We start from the raw sequence: 15,612 nt of genomic DNA, 5'->3' as shown, positions 1-15,612 counted from the left end.
TGTGAATTGGAAAAGGGACGGCAAAAGAACAAGAAAAATTATTAGGGGTGTGGAACAGCTTCCATACGAGGAGAGATTAATAAGACTGGGACGTTTCAGCTTGGAAAAGAGATGACTGGGGGGGATATGCTAGCGGTCTATAAAATCATGACTGGGGTGGAGAAAGTGAAGAAGGAAGTGTTATTTACCCTTTCTTATAACACAAGAACTAGGGGTCACCCAATTAAATTAATAGGCAGCAAGTTTAAAACAAACAAAAGGAAGTACACCTCTACCCCAATATAACACGACCCAATATAACACGAATTCGAATATAACGTGGTAAAGCAGTGCTCCGGGGGGGAGGGGGGGGGCGGGCCTGCGCACTCCGGTGGATCAAAGCAAGTTCGATATAACATGGTAAGAGTTTTTGGCTCCCGATGACAGCGTTATATCGGGGTAGAGGTGTATTTCACACAATGCACAGTCAACCTGTGGAACCCGTTGTCTGGGGAGGTTGTGAAGGCCGAAAGTATAACTGGGTTCAGCAAATAATTAGATAAGTACATGGAGGATAGGGCCCTCAATGGCTATTAGTCAAGATGGTCAGGGACACAACCCCATTCTCCGGGTGTCCTTAAACCTCCGACTGCCAGAAGCTGGGATTGGACAACAGGGCATGGATGACTTGAAATTTCCCTGTTGTGTTAATTCCCTCTGAATATTTGGCACTGGCTACTGTCAGAAGACAGGTTACTGGGCTAGAAGGACCATTGGTCTGACCCAGTTTGGCCATTTTTATGTTATGTGCTGTCCTTGAGACAGTCATTTCTGGGGGACAGGGGTTCTCTAGTGTAAAAATGCAATCCCATTAGGTGCACCATTGGCAGTCTTAGGTATACATCATAAATGCATATATGAACATATAACATTTGGGTAACACAGCCATCTATTTTGGCCATAGGTAGGAACACACATGATGGAAAGAAATAGCAGTCACAGCACTATTCAGAACTACTGCATTTCGTTTTTATTCTTTCTCTTAATATATTTTTGTTTCTCCCTTCAAATACAGGTTTCTACCTTCCGCGCATTTTTCCACTCCCTTTGTTGACGGGATTTGTACATGCTATTAAATTGCCAGTGCCAAGAATCAACGTGAACCCATTTCCACCTGATTCTGACATGCCAGCATCACAAAATACATTCATCTCCATGCAGCAGAAAGTCCAGAAATATTTCATCCCAAAGTTCTCACTTGCAGATAGCTATCCCTGAAGGCATGGCTAGCCAAGATGGCTCTGCATTGACCGGACTCCCAGACTTGATCATTAGCAGAGACCATTGAACGCAGAATGATAATGGGGTCTTCTAGGTCTGGCTATAAGGAAACTAAATAAACTATAGTCTATATATATATGGTAAAGATGAGAGGCCCAGCTGAGAGTTATACACCAACATCTGGATGGAGCAAGCCACACAAAACAAAACGCACCGGGGAAATAATAAATGGAATCAGGATTGTTCTAGTCAATAGCTTCAGACTCCATTACTGTCTCCTCTTCCCTGTTCTTGAAAGGTGATGGAGAATCATTGATTGGATATAACTGTGTACCAAACTCCTAGTTCCATCAGCAAAAGGGACTGTGGCAATATGTGGGAAAGTAATCTCTGCTCCCATCCCTGCTTCCGTCTGCAGGAAGGGGAAGCACAGGGCAGCAGGAGAGGCAGCACCTTCATGCATAAGAGGACAGGAGTGAGGATGAAAACATACCCTGACCAGTGGGAGAGTGGAGTTTACAGTGGAGGCTTGTTGGGGCGCTAGATCTTGGGCAATATTCATCCCTGGTGTAACCCCACTGCAGTCAATGGATTACACAAGACGTGAATGGCCTTTCAGTGCTGACCTCAGGGGGTCAGAGGGGGCTCAGGGGCAGGGGTGGCTGACTGGGGGTCAGAGAGATGATGTGGGGGTCAGAGGGGGCTCGGGCAGAGGGTGATTTGGGGAGGGGGTTCTGGGGGAGGGGGTGGGTGGGTGGCTGGATGTGGGGGGAGGGGGTCAGAGAGGTCTCAGGGGCGGGGTGGGTGGGTGGCTGACTGGGGGTCAGAGGGGTGATGTGGGGGTCAGACGGAGCCCTGGGGCAGGGGGTGATGTGGGGAGGGGGTCAGAGGGGGCTCAGGGGCAGGGGTGGGTGGGTGGCTGGCTGGCTGGGGGTCAGAGGGGTGATGTGGGGGTCAGAGGGTGATGTGGGGAGCGGGTCAGAGGGGGCTCTGGGGCAGGAGGGGGGTGGGTGGCTGACGGGGGGTCAGAGGGGTCTCAGGGGCAGGGGGTGATGTGGGGGGAGGGGGGGTGACGGGGGTCAGAGGGGGCTCTGGAGCAGGGGGGTGATGTGGGGGGTGGGTGGGTGACGGGGGTCAGAGGGGGCTCTGGAGCAGGGGGGTGATGTGGGGGGAGGGGTGGGTGACGGGGGTCAGAGGGGGCTCAGGGGCAGGGGGTGATGTGGGGGGAGGGGCGGGTGGGGGGGTGGGTGACGGGGGTCAGAGGGGGCTCAGGGGCAGGGGGTGATGTGGGGGGAGGGGCGGGTGGGGGGTGGGTGACGGGGGTCAGAGGGGGTGATGTGGGGGGAGGGGTGGGTGGCTGACTGGGGGTCAGAGGGGGCTCAGGGGCAGGTGGGTGGCTGGCTTGCTGGGGGTCAGAGGGGTGATGTGGGGGTCAGAGGGGTGATGTGGGGAGGGGGTCAGAGGGGGCTCTGGAGCGGGGGGTGATGTGGGGGTCAGAGGGGGCTCAGGGGCAGGTGGGTGGCTGGCTTGCTGGGGGTCAGAGGGGTGATGTGGGGGTCAGAGGGTGATTTGGGGAGGGGGTCAGAGGGGGCTCAGGGGCAGGGGTGGCTGGCTGGCTGACTGGGGGTCAGAGGGGGCTCTGGAGCAGGGGGTGATGTGGGGGGAGGGGCGGGTGGGGGGTGGGTGACGGGGGTCAGAGGGGGCTCTGGAGCAGGGGGTGATGTGGGGGGAGGGGCGGGTGGGGGGTGGGTGACGGGGGTCAGAGGGGGCTCTGGGGCAGGGGGTGATGTGGGGGGAGGGGTGGCTGGCTGGCTGACTGGGGGTCAGAGGTATCTCTGAAGCAGGGGGTGATGTGGGGGGAGGAGTGGGTGGGTGACGGGGGTCAGAGGGGGGGCAGGGGGTGATGTGGGGGGGTGACGGGGGTCAGAGGGGGTGTGTGGGGGGGAGGGGGGGTGACGGGGGTCAGAGGGGGCTCAGGGGCAGGGGGTGATGTGGGGGGAGGAGGGGGTGGGTGACGGGGGTCAGAGGGGGGGCAGGGGGTGATGTGGGGGGAGGAGTGGGTGGGTGACGGGGGTCAGAGGGGGGGCAGGGGGTGATGTGGGGGGGTGACGGGGGTCAGAGGGGGTGTGTGGGGGGGAGGGGGGGTGACGGGGGTCAGAGGGGGCTCAGGGGCAGGGGGTGATGTGGGGGGAGGAGGGGGTGGGTGACGGGGGTCAGAGGGGGGGCAGGGGGTGATGTGGGGGGGGTGACGGGGGTCAGAGGGGGTGTGTGGGGGGGAAGGGGGGTGACGGGGGTCAGAGGGGGCTCTGGGGCAGCAGTGACGCTGTTCTGACGGGGTCTGAGCGTGGGGACCCCCCCCACCGGGGGGCGTGGCTTAGAGTCTCGGCGCAGCCCGCTGCCGCCTTTCAGTTTCGATTCCCCCCTTCCCGCGCCGCCGGCCGCGCCCCCCAACCCCCCAGCAGCCAATCCACGCCCGGCGAGCGGCACGTGCGCTGGCGAGAGAGGCGGGAGGGGGTTTGGCTGGCCAGCCCGGGTCACGTGGGATGCGGGCCGCGAGCTGGGCGGGCGCGGGAGACACCAGCTGCGCGAGCCGAGGCAGGCCGGAGCGCGGGAAAGCGCCACGCAGCTGGAGCCGGTGAGCGCCGCCCTGCGCCGGCAGGGGACGGTCCCCCCGGCCTGGCTGTCGGCCCCTCGCTTGCCCCGCCCCGATGGGTCCGCGTCTCACTGGCTCCAGTCGGGGCCTCAGGGGCTGCCCGGGGCGGGACGTGCCTGGGGGGCGGGGCAGCATTGCCTGGGGGGGGTTAGCCCGGTGGGGTGAGCCTTGCCCGGCTAAACCCAGCGCTGGGAGTTCAAGCCTTGAGGGGGCCGCTTGGGGACCTGGGACAAAGCTCTGTCCTGCTGGAGCAGGGGGTGGGACTAGATCCCTCCCGAGGCCCCTTCCAGCCCTGCGAGTCTGGGATCCCCTGACCCCCTTTGGCACCAGCAGCCCTGGCTCGCCTGGAAAGTGACTGTGGGGAACGTTTTTAATATAGTGTGACTTCTTCCAATGTGGTTTTTAGCAGACAGACTCATCGGCTGGCTGGCTCGCGGTGGACTGCGGGATTCACTCTTGCCAGAAGTAAGCTTATTCCTTTATTAAATAGAAGTAAAATAGGTTTGTTTTTAATACAAGGTATGTAAACCCTCATGTATTGGGCCTAAGCCAGCCACTAAGTGTCAGGAAGAAACTTTTTCGTACCTCCTTGTTTGTCTTGGGTATTTAGAATCTCATCTCTCTGGGGTTGAGACTCTCACTACCTGTTTGTGTGAGGTCTGATGTGGGGCCGCTAGGCCTTGCTGTAGTACAAGGAATAAAGTTATCCACTTTGGAGTTTCTTGCACTTTCCTTTGATACTTCGGAGACCGTAAACTGAGCTCGATGGACATTGGTCTACCCAGGGGTGGCAGTTGCTCTGTTCCCTCCTCTTCTGCTTTTTTTGATCCGTGTCACCTCTTCTCTCTCAGGGATGTGGCCACAGGTCTTCAGTGTGGGTCCTCATCAGTCTGTAGCTATAGGGGATAGAATTGGAGCTGCTTGGACGGCTGATATGGGACTAGTCCCCACATTCTGGAGACTCCTTAGTTTTGTTCTGCCCCCTGTAGCATCTACTGCAAGAGAGAGAATTAAAAAACAAAACACACAAAAAACACCCGGAAGAGTCGGTTTGTTTCCTGCCTGGAATTACTGTAACCCCTTCCCCCTGGCAGCTCAGACTAGGAGGATGGTAGAGAGAGGTCCAAATGGAAGACCAAAGCTATATTCCTTCTGTTCTGTATCCTTGATGGAGAAGGAATGGCGTGTGCATTGTGCAGTCCAGCCGTCTCATCTGAAAGGTCAGAAAGGTTTTACTTTGGCCATCTTAATCTGTCCCAGGAGCTGGTTCCTCGCCTCTGGGGAGTCTGACAGCCAGGTTGTGAAGAACGGTGGAAAAATGGAGAGCGCTCTTCTCCTGGAGGCAGTTACCCCTGGCTGCTGCCCTTTGATGTACAGGGAACCCATAAGCAGGACTGGCTGAATCTGTCACAGACAAACATGTGTGCGCCCTCCTGTGGCGGAAGTCCTCAGTGGGCAGTTTGACCTCTTTTGTTTAGCCCCAGGGGAAGTCAGGAATTCTTCATGGAGGTGAGAAGAAGGGAAGAAATTCCTCTTTGGGCTAGGGAGCTCTTGGATTTGGTGTAGAATATAAACTGAAACCATAAACTCCCCGAACATTAAATCTCACCAAATGAAGGTCAATCCATCCTCATCATCATATCCACACATTATACTCCACACCCGAACATAGCCATTATATGAACCTCATGCCCTCATAGCTCAATGTCTGTACTTTGACCCATCAATCTTTTACCCCCAATCAGGGATATTGCAGATTATGTATTCTGTATGCCACCTGATCTTAGACCGAACTTCGCACCCCTCGATAATCCATACGTTATTCCCTGATAACCAGAAACTTCTATGCTTATACTCTGTACTGGTCACTTTTTTTTTTTTATAACATCATCGCAATACAAGTTTTAGCACTTTTACCTCAGAGGCTGCCATCTCATGAACCCCAGGCAGTAGCTGCATTGTCTCCTTACAGGCATCCTATGCATTCTCAAATGGGCAAAGATAAAGAGATGCCTGCTAGCAGAAGAGGTTCATGGGACTCCTCATCTGACTCAGGTTTCCAATCCCTATCTTCCCTAAAGAGTAAAATTTGAAAAAGGAGAAAAGGGTTCAAGAAAATTGTCTCAGAACCTTAGGAGAAAACTGGCCTGTTCTTCTGGGGATAGCAGTTCCACTGACTGATCTGCTCACAAGATTTTCATACTTGGAAAGAAAAAACTTAAAGGGAATAGAATTGTTTGTGTCTGGTTCTTCTTCATCATTTGATTCATTTTCATCCTCCTCTTCATGGGCATCATCAAAGAAAAAGCTGGCTAGGAAATCTGTTCAATCTAAGTCCAAGAGAGAGAGAAGTCAAGTGGAAAGTCAAGATCTTCACAAGAGAAAGATGAAACTCTCAATCTCAGCGTCTGAAACACAGGATGAAGCGATGCAAGAGGAATCTTTTTCCGGCTTAATCACTTGAGAAGATGTTACAAAAGGTGATTAGATACTGTACTTGGGTATTCTGTCAGATGAGCTCATTAGAAAGGATTCTTAGGAGGGAGAAGAGGAGAATGCTATGGAAATTGAAGAAAAAAAAAAATTCCCCGGCCTGTTTAGAAATATGAACCACACATTCCCCTTCATGTCTTTTTGGAAAAAGTAATTAAGTCTGAAAGGGAAATACCGTCAAAGTCTTTGAGATTCTAGAGTTTTTTGGGAAGTCTGGAGAACGTGCACTATAGACAAGCAGATGTTGTGTCTCTTCCCAAAGTGGACAGGGCAGTTTCAGCACTAGTCAAAGACACTGCTATCCAAATGGAAGGGGACTTTTTCCCAAAAGAACCCAACAACTGTAGAATGGAAATACCACTGTGCCATATGTTTGAAGCTGCATCTTCCTCTCTGAGGTCTTCTGCTATTGCAACATGCTGGCCTGGACTAAGTTTGGTAGCCAGACTGCCGAAAAGGTTAAGATAGATCAATGCAAGTTAGGTTCGGAGTTAAAGAAAATCTTAGAGGCTTCAGCATTCATAGCCAATGCAACCAGAGATGCTTTGGAGGTCATGGCATGTGCAGAAGACATGAATGTGATGAGCAGACGGCACCTCTGGTTATGAGCCTGGAAGGGCGATATATATGCCAAAAATATGTTAATGGCTTTGAAATATTCAGAGGTCAGTTACTGGGGAGCTATTAGACAAAGTGGTGATGGAATCCTCAGATAAATTAAAAAAAGATCTTACTGAACCCTCCTACCTCCAGAGCTGCGAAAAAGGATAGTTGACCTTATTAAAGGTCTAAATATTTTTCTCATGGCTACTCTGAAGTATAGTAGGTGAGACAGCAACAAAAGCAAATGGAACAAGTCTAAACCTGGAAAGAGGAGAGACTAGTCTTCCTGCAATGGAAATTCCAACACTAGAAACAGTGCCTGATAATGGTCAGGAGAGGTCTGACAAGCAACACCTAGTGGGGAGACTATTAAAATTCAAGGGCCAATGGCCTCTCTCCACATCAGACAGATGGGTCCTGGATGTGGTTTGATAAGGTTGCATCATAGAACTTTGAAACAAAAAGGGTCTCTGTGCCTGAAAGCACCTCAACATGCAGGGACTTAGCTAATTATCCCATTCTATTGCGTTTTATGTCAAGGGTACTATTAAGGGCTGAACACTTCAGTAGTCTGCTCAATAAACTATCCACAGTCGATCGGCATGTCCTTGATCAGTTACCCGAGAAACCCATCAAAGAGGATCTTGACCTCCCTCCATCAGTTGAAGAAGTCATGAAAGCCATCAAACAATTGAACCCTGGCAAAGCATCTGGAAAGGATGGTATTTCAGTAGAATTGTACAAAGTAGCAGGCCCAAAGGGTATCGAGGTATTTCACGACATTTTGAGTAGCATTTGAGAGGAAGAAGAAATGCCACACAACTTCAACGATATTATTGTATCGCTGTTTAAAAACAAAGGCAGCAAAGCTGACTGTAGAAACTACAGAGGCATTTCTCTTCTCTGTACGACATGGAAAATACTAGCTCGCGTTCTTCTGAACAGACTCATTGTGAATGTATCTGAGGAGAATCTGCCAGAAGCGCAGTGTGGTTTCAGACCTGGTTGTAGTACTACAGACATAATCTTTGTCATAAGGCAAGTCCAGGAAAAATGTTTGTTTAGAGCAGAACATGGACCTGTATGCAGTTTTCATTGACTTAACCAAAGATTTTGATACGGTCAACGGAGAGGGTGTATGGGCTATTCTACATAAACTGGGTTGCCCAAGAAGGTTCATACAAATCATCTGTCTGTTCCATGGCCACATGACAGTGCAAGGGCTCTCCAATAGTGATTCTTCTGATGCATTTGAAATCTCAAATCTAGTGAAGCAAGACTGTGTACTTACTCCAATGTTGTTTTTACTGTGTCCTCAGCCATGCCACTAGGGGCTTGGATCAGGGGATATACATCTGCTGCTGCCTCGGTGGCTCCCGCTCTAAGACCAAGACACTTTAGAGACTTCTTGTTGAGGCACTTTTTTGCAGATGACTGCGCATTGATGACCCGTAGACGTGACGACCTTTCAGGTCATCATTGATAGGTTTTCTGAAGCATCCCAGCTCTTTGGCCACACCATCGCTCTTGGGAAGACCAAGGTCTTGTTCCAACCAGCACCTCATTCCAATGCCCCAGTACCAGCCATCTTCATCCAAGGCACACAGCTGGAAAATGTGGATCAGTTCAAGTATTTGTGTAGGACCATCTTGAGTGACGGTTCCCTTGATAAGGAAATTGCCTCCAGAATTAGTAAAGCCAGGCAGGTCCTTGACCGACTCTGAACAAAAGTCCTTAGCCAACACAACACTTGTGTCTCCACCAGAACGAAGATTTACAGTGCTGTGGTTCTAACATCTCTCCTGTATGCATCTAAGACTTGGACTCTATAGACAACACATTACATAGCTTGAGTAATTTCACATGTGGTCCCTTCGCTCAATAATGAGCAGTCGCTGGCAGGACAGAGTGACCAGTGTTAAGGTCCTTGAGAGAGCGCAAACAACCAGCATTGAGGAATGCTACTGAGAGTACAGTGTGGGTGGATCGGACATGTCATCAGAATGGAAGACCACCGTCTCCCAAAACAGATCTTGTATGGGAAGCAGAGTCAGGGCAAAAGAAAGAAGGGTCCTCCGTATAAGTGCTTCAAAGATCGCTGGAGACTGCTCTTCAGGTTATCTGGCATCAGTCTCAACTCAAGCAAATGCCTTAGAACAGGATTCACTGGCATTCTCTGGCAAGATCCGCATTTAACAGGTTTGAGTGGGATAGACGAAATCTCGAGGCTGCAAGTGAGAGGTGCCACAGAGCTGCATCATAGCAAAAATCATAGATATGGACTTCCCATGCCCTTGGTGTGGCCGACTGTGCATCAGGGTTCGGACTTTGTAGTGATATGTGTAGCCATAAATGAGAATTGTAACAATAGCGTCATCTTTGTCAGCGATGAACTACCAACACTAATAAGGGGACTCTTAGAGGGTTCCTTTCTCTCGAAGTTAACTAAACAATTATCTGTGTGTGCTTACAAATTAACAGGGTGATAAGAAATAGCCAGCATGGATTTGTCAGTAACAGATCATGCCAAACCCACCTAATTTCCTTCTTTTGATAGGGTTACTGGGTTAATGGACGGGGGGAACCAGTAGAAATGATATAGCTTGATTTTTAGGAAGGCTTTTGACATTATCCCACATGATATTTGCATAAGCAAACTAGGAAAAAAGGGTTTAGATGAAATTACTATAAGTTGGGTGTACAACTTATTGAAAGACCACACTGAAAGAGCAGTTATCAGTGGTTCGCTGTCCAGACTGGGAAGATGTATCTTGTGGAGTCAATCCTGGGTCTGGTACTACATTTTCATTAATGACTTGGATAATAGAGTGGAATTTGTTTATAAAATGACACCATATTGAAAGGGGTTGCAAGAACTTTGGAGAACAGGCTTAGAAGTCAAAATGATCTTTGATAAATTAGAGAATTGGTCTGAAATCAAGATGAAATTCAATGACAAGTGCAAAGTACTACATTTAAGAAGGAAAAATCAAATGTGCAAGCCAAAAAAAACCCCCAAAACCAAACGGCTGGCTAAGTGCTGGTACTGCTGAAAAGGATCTGGGGGTTATAGTGGATCACAAATGTAATGTGATGCAGTTGTGAAAAAGGCTAATATAACCCTGGGGTGTATTAATAGGAGTGTTTGTATGTAAGACCCAGGAGGTAATTTTCCCACTCTGCTTAGCACTAGTGAGGCCTCAGCTGGAAGTATTGTATCCAATTCTGGGCACCACACTTTAGGAAAGATGTGGACAAATTAGAGAGAGTCTAGGGGAGAGCAACAAAAGTGAAAAAAGGCTTAGAAAATCTGACCCATGAAGAAAGGTTTAAAAAAAAAAATCATGGTTAGTCTTGAGAAAAGACGACTGAGGGGGGATCTTGTAACAATTTTCAGATATGTTAAGAGCTGTTGTAAAGAGGATGATGATCACTTGTTCTGTTTCCACGAAGGTAGGAGAAGTCTGTGGCAAGGGAGAATTAGGGTAGATATTGGGAACAACTTTCTAACTATAAGAGTAGTTAAACTCGAATAGACTTCCAAAGGAGGTGGTGAAATCCCCATTATTGGATGTTTTTATGAACAGGTTAGACAAACACCTATCAGGGGTGGTCTAGGTTTACTTGGTCCTGTGTCAGCATAGGGGGATGGACTTGAAGATTTCTCAAGGTCCTTTCCAGCCCTACATTTCTGATTCTGTGATTCTCTGAAACCCACAATCGTGAGCTGGACAGGGTTGGCTTTTGCTTGAAGTGTTGCCTCAGCCATGAGCTCTCATGATGAACTTGCTGTGTCTTCCAAAGAGACTGCTTTGCTCGTCTCCCTGAGGGTTGTGGAGGTAGAGGAGGAGTCATTAAGCTCAAGAATCTCCTCAGTGGTTTGTCTATTACAATGCCTGTGATTGGGTGTCTGAATTCTTTACTAATACTAGTATTTTCAACATCTGCTGTTGCCAGTACCCAGTACCTTAACATCAGAGTTTAGAGCATTGATGGCCTCTGGCTCTGGGGCTCCTGTGTTAGATGTTCCAAGGTCCCTTCCAGTTCTAGGAGATAGGATATCTCCATAAATTTATAAACATAAACTACTAGTCACAAGTTATTGATTAAAAGATCAGTATGAGTTTTTGGAAGTTTGTGTGGGGTGCATTTTTCCCCTCCTTTTTTAATGACTGAATAGTTGGACTTCCAGGTATGGACCAGTCCTTCACTCCTTGTGTGGGCAAAATGCCTGTTTGCCTTTGTAAGAGCTGCTGGATTGGTCCTTGAGTTTGTATGACGCTAAGAGTTGGTGAGCTGCTGTCTGTCAGATGAGACATAAAACCAAGGTCTAGTCCAGTTTTCATTAGAGATCTGTGGCTCTTTAGTTAACTCAGTGCTCTGGCCAAATTCTTCTGGCCTAAATAACTAATGTTGTTTCAACATAATGGAGCAGGTGATATGGGACTCGATTGGTAAAGAATTAAAGGAGGGTAATTTAATGCCAATCAACATGGGTTTATGGAAAATCACACTAGATAATTTTTTTGAGATTACAAGTTTGGTGGGTAAAAGAAATAGTGTTGATGTAACATACTTGGATCTTTGTAAGGCATTTGACTTTGTACCGCAAAACATTTTGATTAAAAAAAAACTAGCATGATATAAAATTAACATGGCACACATTACATGGATTAGGAGCTGGCTAGCTGGGAATCATTGAGCAGGTATGTTTCTAGTGGAGTGCCGCAGGGATCCATTCTTGGCCCCTATGGTATTTAACATTTTCATGAATTACTTGGAAGAAAACATAAAATAATCACTGATAAAGTTTGCAGATGACTCAAAAATTGGGGAAGGGGTTAAATAATGAAGAGGATAGGTCACTGATACAGGGTAATCTGGATTGATAGATACAATGGGCACAAGCAAACAAAATGCATTTTAATACAGCTAAATGTAAATGTATACTTCTAGGAACAAAGAATGTAGGCCATACATACACTATGGGGGGACTATATCCTGAAAAAGATTTGGGGGTTGTGATGGATAAACAACTGAACATGAATTCTGAGTGTGATGCTAAAGTGATCTTTGGCTACATAAACAGAGAAATCTTGAGTAGAAATAGAGGTAAAATAGCGCCTCTGTATTTGGCAGTGGTTTGACCACTGCTTGAATTCTGTGTCCAATTCTGGTGTCTGCAGTTCAAGATGGATGTTGATAAATTGGAGAGGGTGCAGAGAAGAGCCGTTGGAAAGATTAAAGGACAGGAAAATTACACTTTATAGTAATAGACTCCAGGAGCTCAGTTTATTTAGCTTAACAAAGAGAAGGTTAAGGGGTGGCTTGATTACAGTCTATATGTATCTACGTAAGGAAGAAATATTTGATAATCAACTCTTCAATCTAGTAGAGAAAGGTATAACATGATCCAGTGGCTGTGCAAGTTGAAACTAGTCAAATTCAGACAGGAAATAAGGCATACATTTTTTAACAGTTAGGGTAATTAACTATTGGAATGATTTATCAAGAGTTGTGGTGGATTTCCCCATCATTGGCAATTTTAAATCAAGATTGGATGTTGATCTGAAAGTTATGCTCTAGGAATTATTTTGGGAAAGGTCTCTGATTTAGTTATACAGAAGGTCAGACTAGATGACCACAGTGTTCCCCTCTGGTCTTGGAATCTATGAAAAGGACACTCTCTTTTAGGACCAGAAAATTAATATGATTGTATAATGTTGTGTGCAAGATCTATGATGTTCCATACCAAGGTTGGTTATATTTCCATGGTGGGTACAGTATTTCCTATACATAATTTGTTAAGCCTTTGGGATCCTTGGGCTGTAAAGCACTAAATAACCGAGGGAGCCTAGAAAGAAAAAGCTATGTTCACTTTACTTGTTGGCCATGGAACTTGGTCCTCCACTTTTGACCCTGGACCGCTTCTTCGGTTCACTTTGTGGAGGGTGATATTTTATGTTTCTGGGATAAATGCATTGAAGGGTTGTAGATAAAATGGGAATGTTTTTGTGGGCAATGTGAAACTTACATGCTTCATTCACTTAATTTTTAATTTGTTTCCCTCCCCCACCCCACCCAGATGTAAAGCAAGTTTGTATTCTCTGAAATGGCAACAATCTGCCAAACACACGGTGAGGGGCTCAGCCGGTGTCACCTGCGCAGCATAGGCCGCAAAGCTTCTGTCTCCGGTGTTGCAGAGGTTATCCAGTGAGTACTGTGTAAGACAGCTCTTGGGCTGCTCTGCTCAAGAATGAACACTACATGCTGGGATTTGTATTTTACAGGCTGTGTTCCATGTTAAATATGAGTGGCGATGGTCCATATTCTAGACTGTGTCTAGTATGGAGTCTAACTTGTTATGGTGTGAGTCTGATTTGATAGAGTATGTTCTTAGTTTAGTTTAATATTATTGATAGTAGCTTACCTTGATTTTATTTTAGTTTGAGAATTGTAACTCTATATCAATTTTATAAATTGTATTAAATTTCTCTCAATAAGCAGTACGGGTCCCAGAACCTTTTGGAGGCCTGGATTGGATACCAGCTGATCAACCTAAAATTCTGACCAGCTCCACTTACAAGAGTTTGGTTCTCACAGCTTGCTTGGACAGTTTTGACTTCGCCACTTCGAATATTTAACAGAACAGTCTTGGCACTGTCAGTGCAGTGGGTTTTTTGTTGATTATTTCCCCCCAGATGTATAAGTTGAACATCTTTTCTGCTTATGTTTCCAATTTCTCTAGGTTCCTTTGTATTATTATTTCTGTGCCCTGAGTGGTGTTTGACTCCTCCTACTTTATTATTGCCTGTGAATGTAATTTATTAGCTGTTTACTCCTCTTTTTTTAGATCATTAATAAAAATGCTATATAAAACCAGCTGTAACTTAGTCCTCACAGTATTCTGTGGACTTAATACAGAGTACCTCTTGCTCCCCTCCTCTCCCATTGGGCTCCTTTAATGTGTGTCAAGTTGGGCAGCCAAAGATCAAGACGCCCATAATCACTGGTTACTTCTGAAAATGTGAGCCCTGTGTTCTCTGAAACCACTCCCTACTATGCTGAGTTAGTTTTGCTCTATGTATCTTCTCTGGTAGTGACCAGAAAATGACGATACATTACTCCAACTGTAATTCAGTTGCTAGACCTTGGAAATTCTACTTCACCTATTTGTGGTACGGGGTGAGGTGTTGTCTCCAGCCTCTTGTAATCACACTGCTTTCCATGAAATCCAGACTTCTGCAGAAGAAGCTATATGTAACAGAAAAAAATCTGACTTTTTTTTTTTTTTTTTAAACTTTTGTTTAAAGTTTTTATAAGGCAGTTACCCTGATTGGAAGAAACAAAGATGTTGTGGACTATTTCATCAGTTGTCCAGTTTCAGAGAGAAGAGATTACATTTCCCGGACTCATTCCAGAGTGATTCGAACCAACGATACTTACAGACTTGTGGATTCCAGCTTGACAGGTGTTTATGTGAACGATGTTAGAATCAATGGTAAGTGTGAAAGGAAGATGTTCAAGGGCATCTTGAGGAATCTTGTGCATTCCTCTCTCTAGAATCAAATGTTAGGATATACATAATACATCACTTTATTTGATGCTTATTTAATATTTATATTATGGTTTCTTTATCGCCTGATTGTAATACGTCCAATAGTTGTTCTGTAGTTTGTTATGATGTGTAATATTTTTTTGTTTGTTTTAAATTTCCAGGTACAGTTAGCTTGCAGGAAGGAGATACTGTGACCTTTGGACATCCTGCAGGGAATGGTATCAGGCCTGGAACACAAGTTCGTCAGCCAAATTCAGAATTTTACTTTCTGGTACATTTTATTCCTTCTTTCATCTGTTGTAAGAGTAGCTAAAGCCTGGCTCATGGGTCAGATGTGATCCATATTGTTACACAGTGCAGCCTGTGGCTACCCTCCTCCTTAATACAAGGCAGGTCCCATGGGAACTATGAGTCCCATCCTGCTGTGCTCTGTTTTGATCCAAATGTCCTGTCCTCATTGCAGACTGGATGGGGGTGGCTGTGATCTGATTCATCTTAAATAAGTTAAGCGTTGCGTTTGTGCTCCTGGCAGGGTCCCATCAGTATACCAAAGTTTTAGAGACCTCTGTTCTAATTAGTGATACTGAAGAGAACTCGCATAAGTTTAGTATTCAGATGACTTTGATTCTTTTAATACATCAGTGTAGTTGTTTGTGCTACAGACTCTGGGAATGAGTCACTTTTAAAGGTAACTAAATAAGACTAACTTGCATTAAAATTGGAAGACTTGAAAAAACTTGACTTCCTTTAAGCCTGAAAACTGAAATCTGTTAATTAGCAGTAAATGATGCAGTTTACAAGGTATTAGGCCTCATCTTCATTTTAGTCTTCTGGATCTTGAATTAAAGTGAGGTTGTGTTTCAGATAAACCTCTTACACTTCTGTTTCAGTTTGAACATTGTTACTGTAGGATCGATCAGTTGCGAAGTGCACGTGGAGAGATGAGGAATTCGCTACCACAGGTGAGGCAAAGCATAGGAAAAACCCTGAGTACTGCTAGTAATTTCTGTTTCATCTGACAAACAGTGTTCCTTTTTTCAGCTAA

General features: G+C 46.6%; 2 protein-coding genes across 15 annotated transcripts in view; both read left to right on the top strand.

The window, feature by feature from the left end:
- The window catches only part of WDR97 (WD repeat domain 97), a 57,448-nt gene extending 55,935 nt beyond the window's left edge, over positions 1 to 1,513 (top strand). For all 4 annotated transcript variants that reach the window (XM_065582283.1, XM_065582281.1, XM_065582282.1 and 1 more), the window contains one exon: positions 1,055 to 1,513. In XM_065582283.1, the coding sequence (XP_065438355.1) occupies positions 1,055 to 1,257 (203 nt within the window). In that variant the 3' untranslated portion in view covers positions 1,258 to 1,513. The remainder of the gene's footprint in view (positions 1 to 1,054) is intronic.
- Positions 1,514 to 3,742: 2,229 nt separating this feature from the next.
- Positions 3,743 to 15,612, top strand: part of LOC101942721 (uncharacterized) — a 99,264-nt gene continuing 87,394 nt past the window's right edge. For 9 of the 11 annotated variants that reach the window (XR_010598039.1, XR_010598040.1, XR_010598041.1 and 6 more), the window contains exons 1-6: positions 3,744 to 3,895; positions 4,320 to 4,378; positions 13,095 to 13,222; positions 14,323 to 14,510; positions 14,729 to 14,838; positions 15,458 to 15,529. Coding sequence is in view for 6 of the 11 variants with exons in the window: in XM_065582278.1 (XP_065438350.1) it covers positions 13,122 to 13,222; positions 14,323 to 14,510; positions 14,729 to 14,838; positions 15,458 to 15,529 (471 nt within the window). In the remaining 5 variants the exon portion in view is untranslated. Of the gene's footprint in view, positions 3,896 to 4,319; positions 4,379 to 13,094; positions 13,223 to 14,322; positions 14,511 to 14,728; positions 14,839 to 15,457; positions 15,530 to 15,612 lie in introns of all 11 variants that reach the window. The other 2 variants (XM_065582279.1, XM_008165081.4) reach the window with 2 other exon arrangements.

The sequence above is a fragment of the Chrysemys picta genome, chromosome 2 (genome assembly GCF_011386835.1).
Source record: "Chrysemys picta bellii isolate R12L10 chromosome 2, ASM1138683v2, whole genome shotgun sequence".
NCBI lineage: Eukaryota > Metazoa > Chordata > Testudines > Emydidae > Chrysemys > Chrysemys picta.
This window is presented reverse-complemented; position numbering and strand designations above follow the sequence as displayed.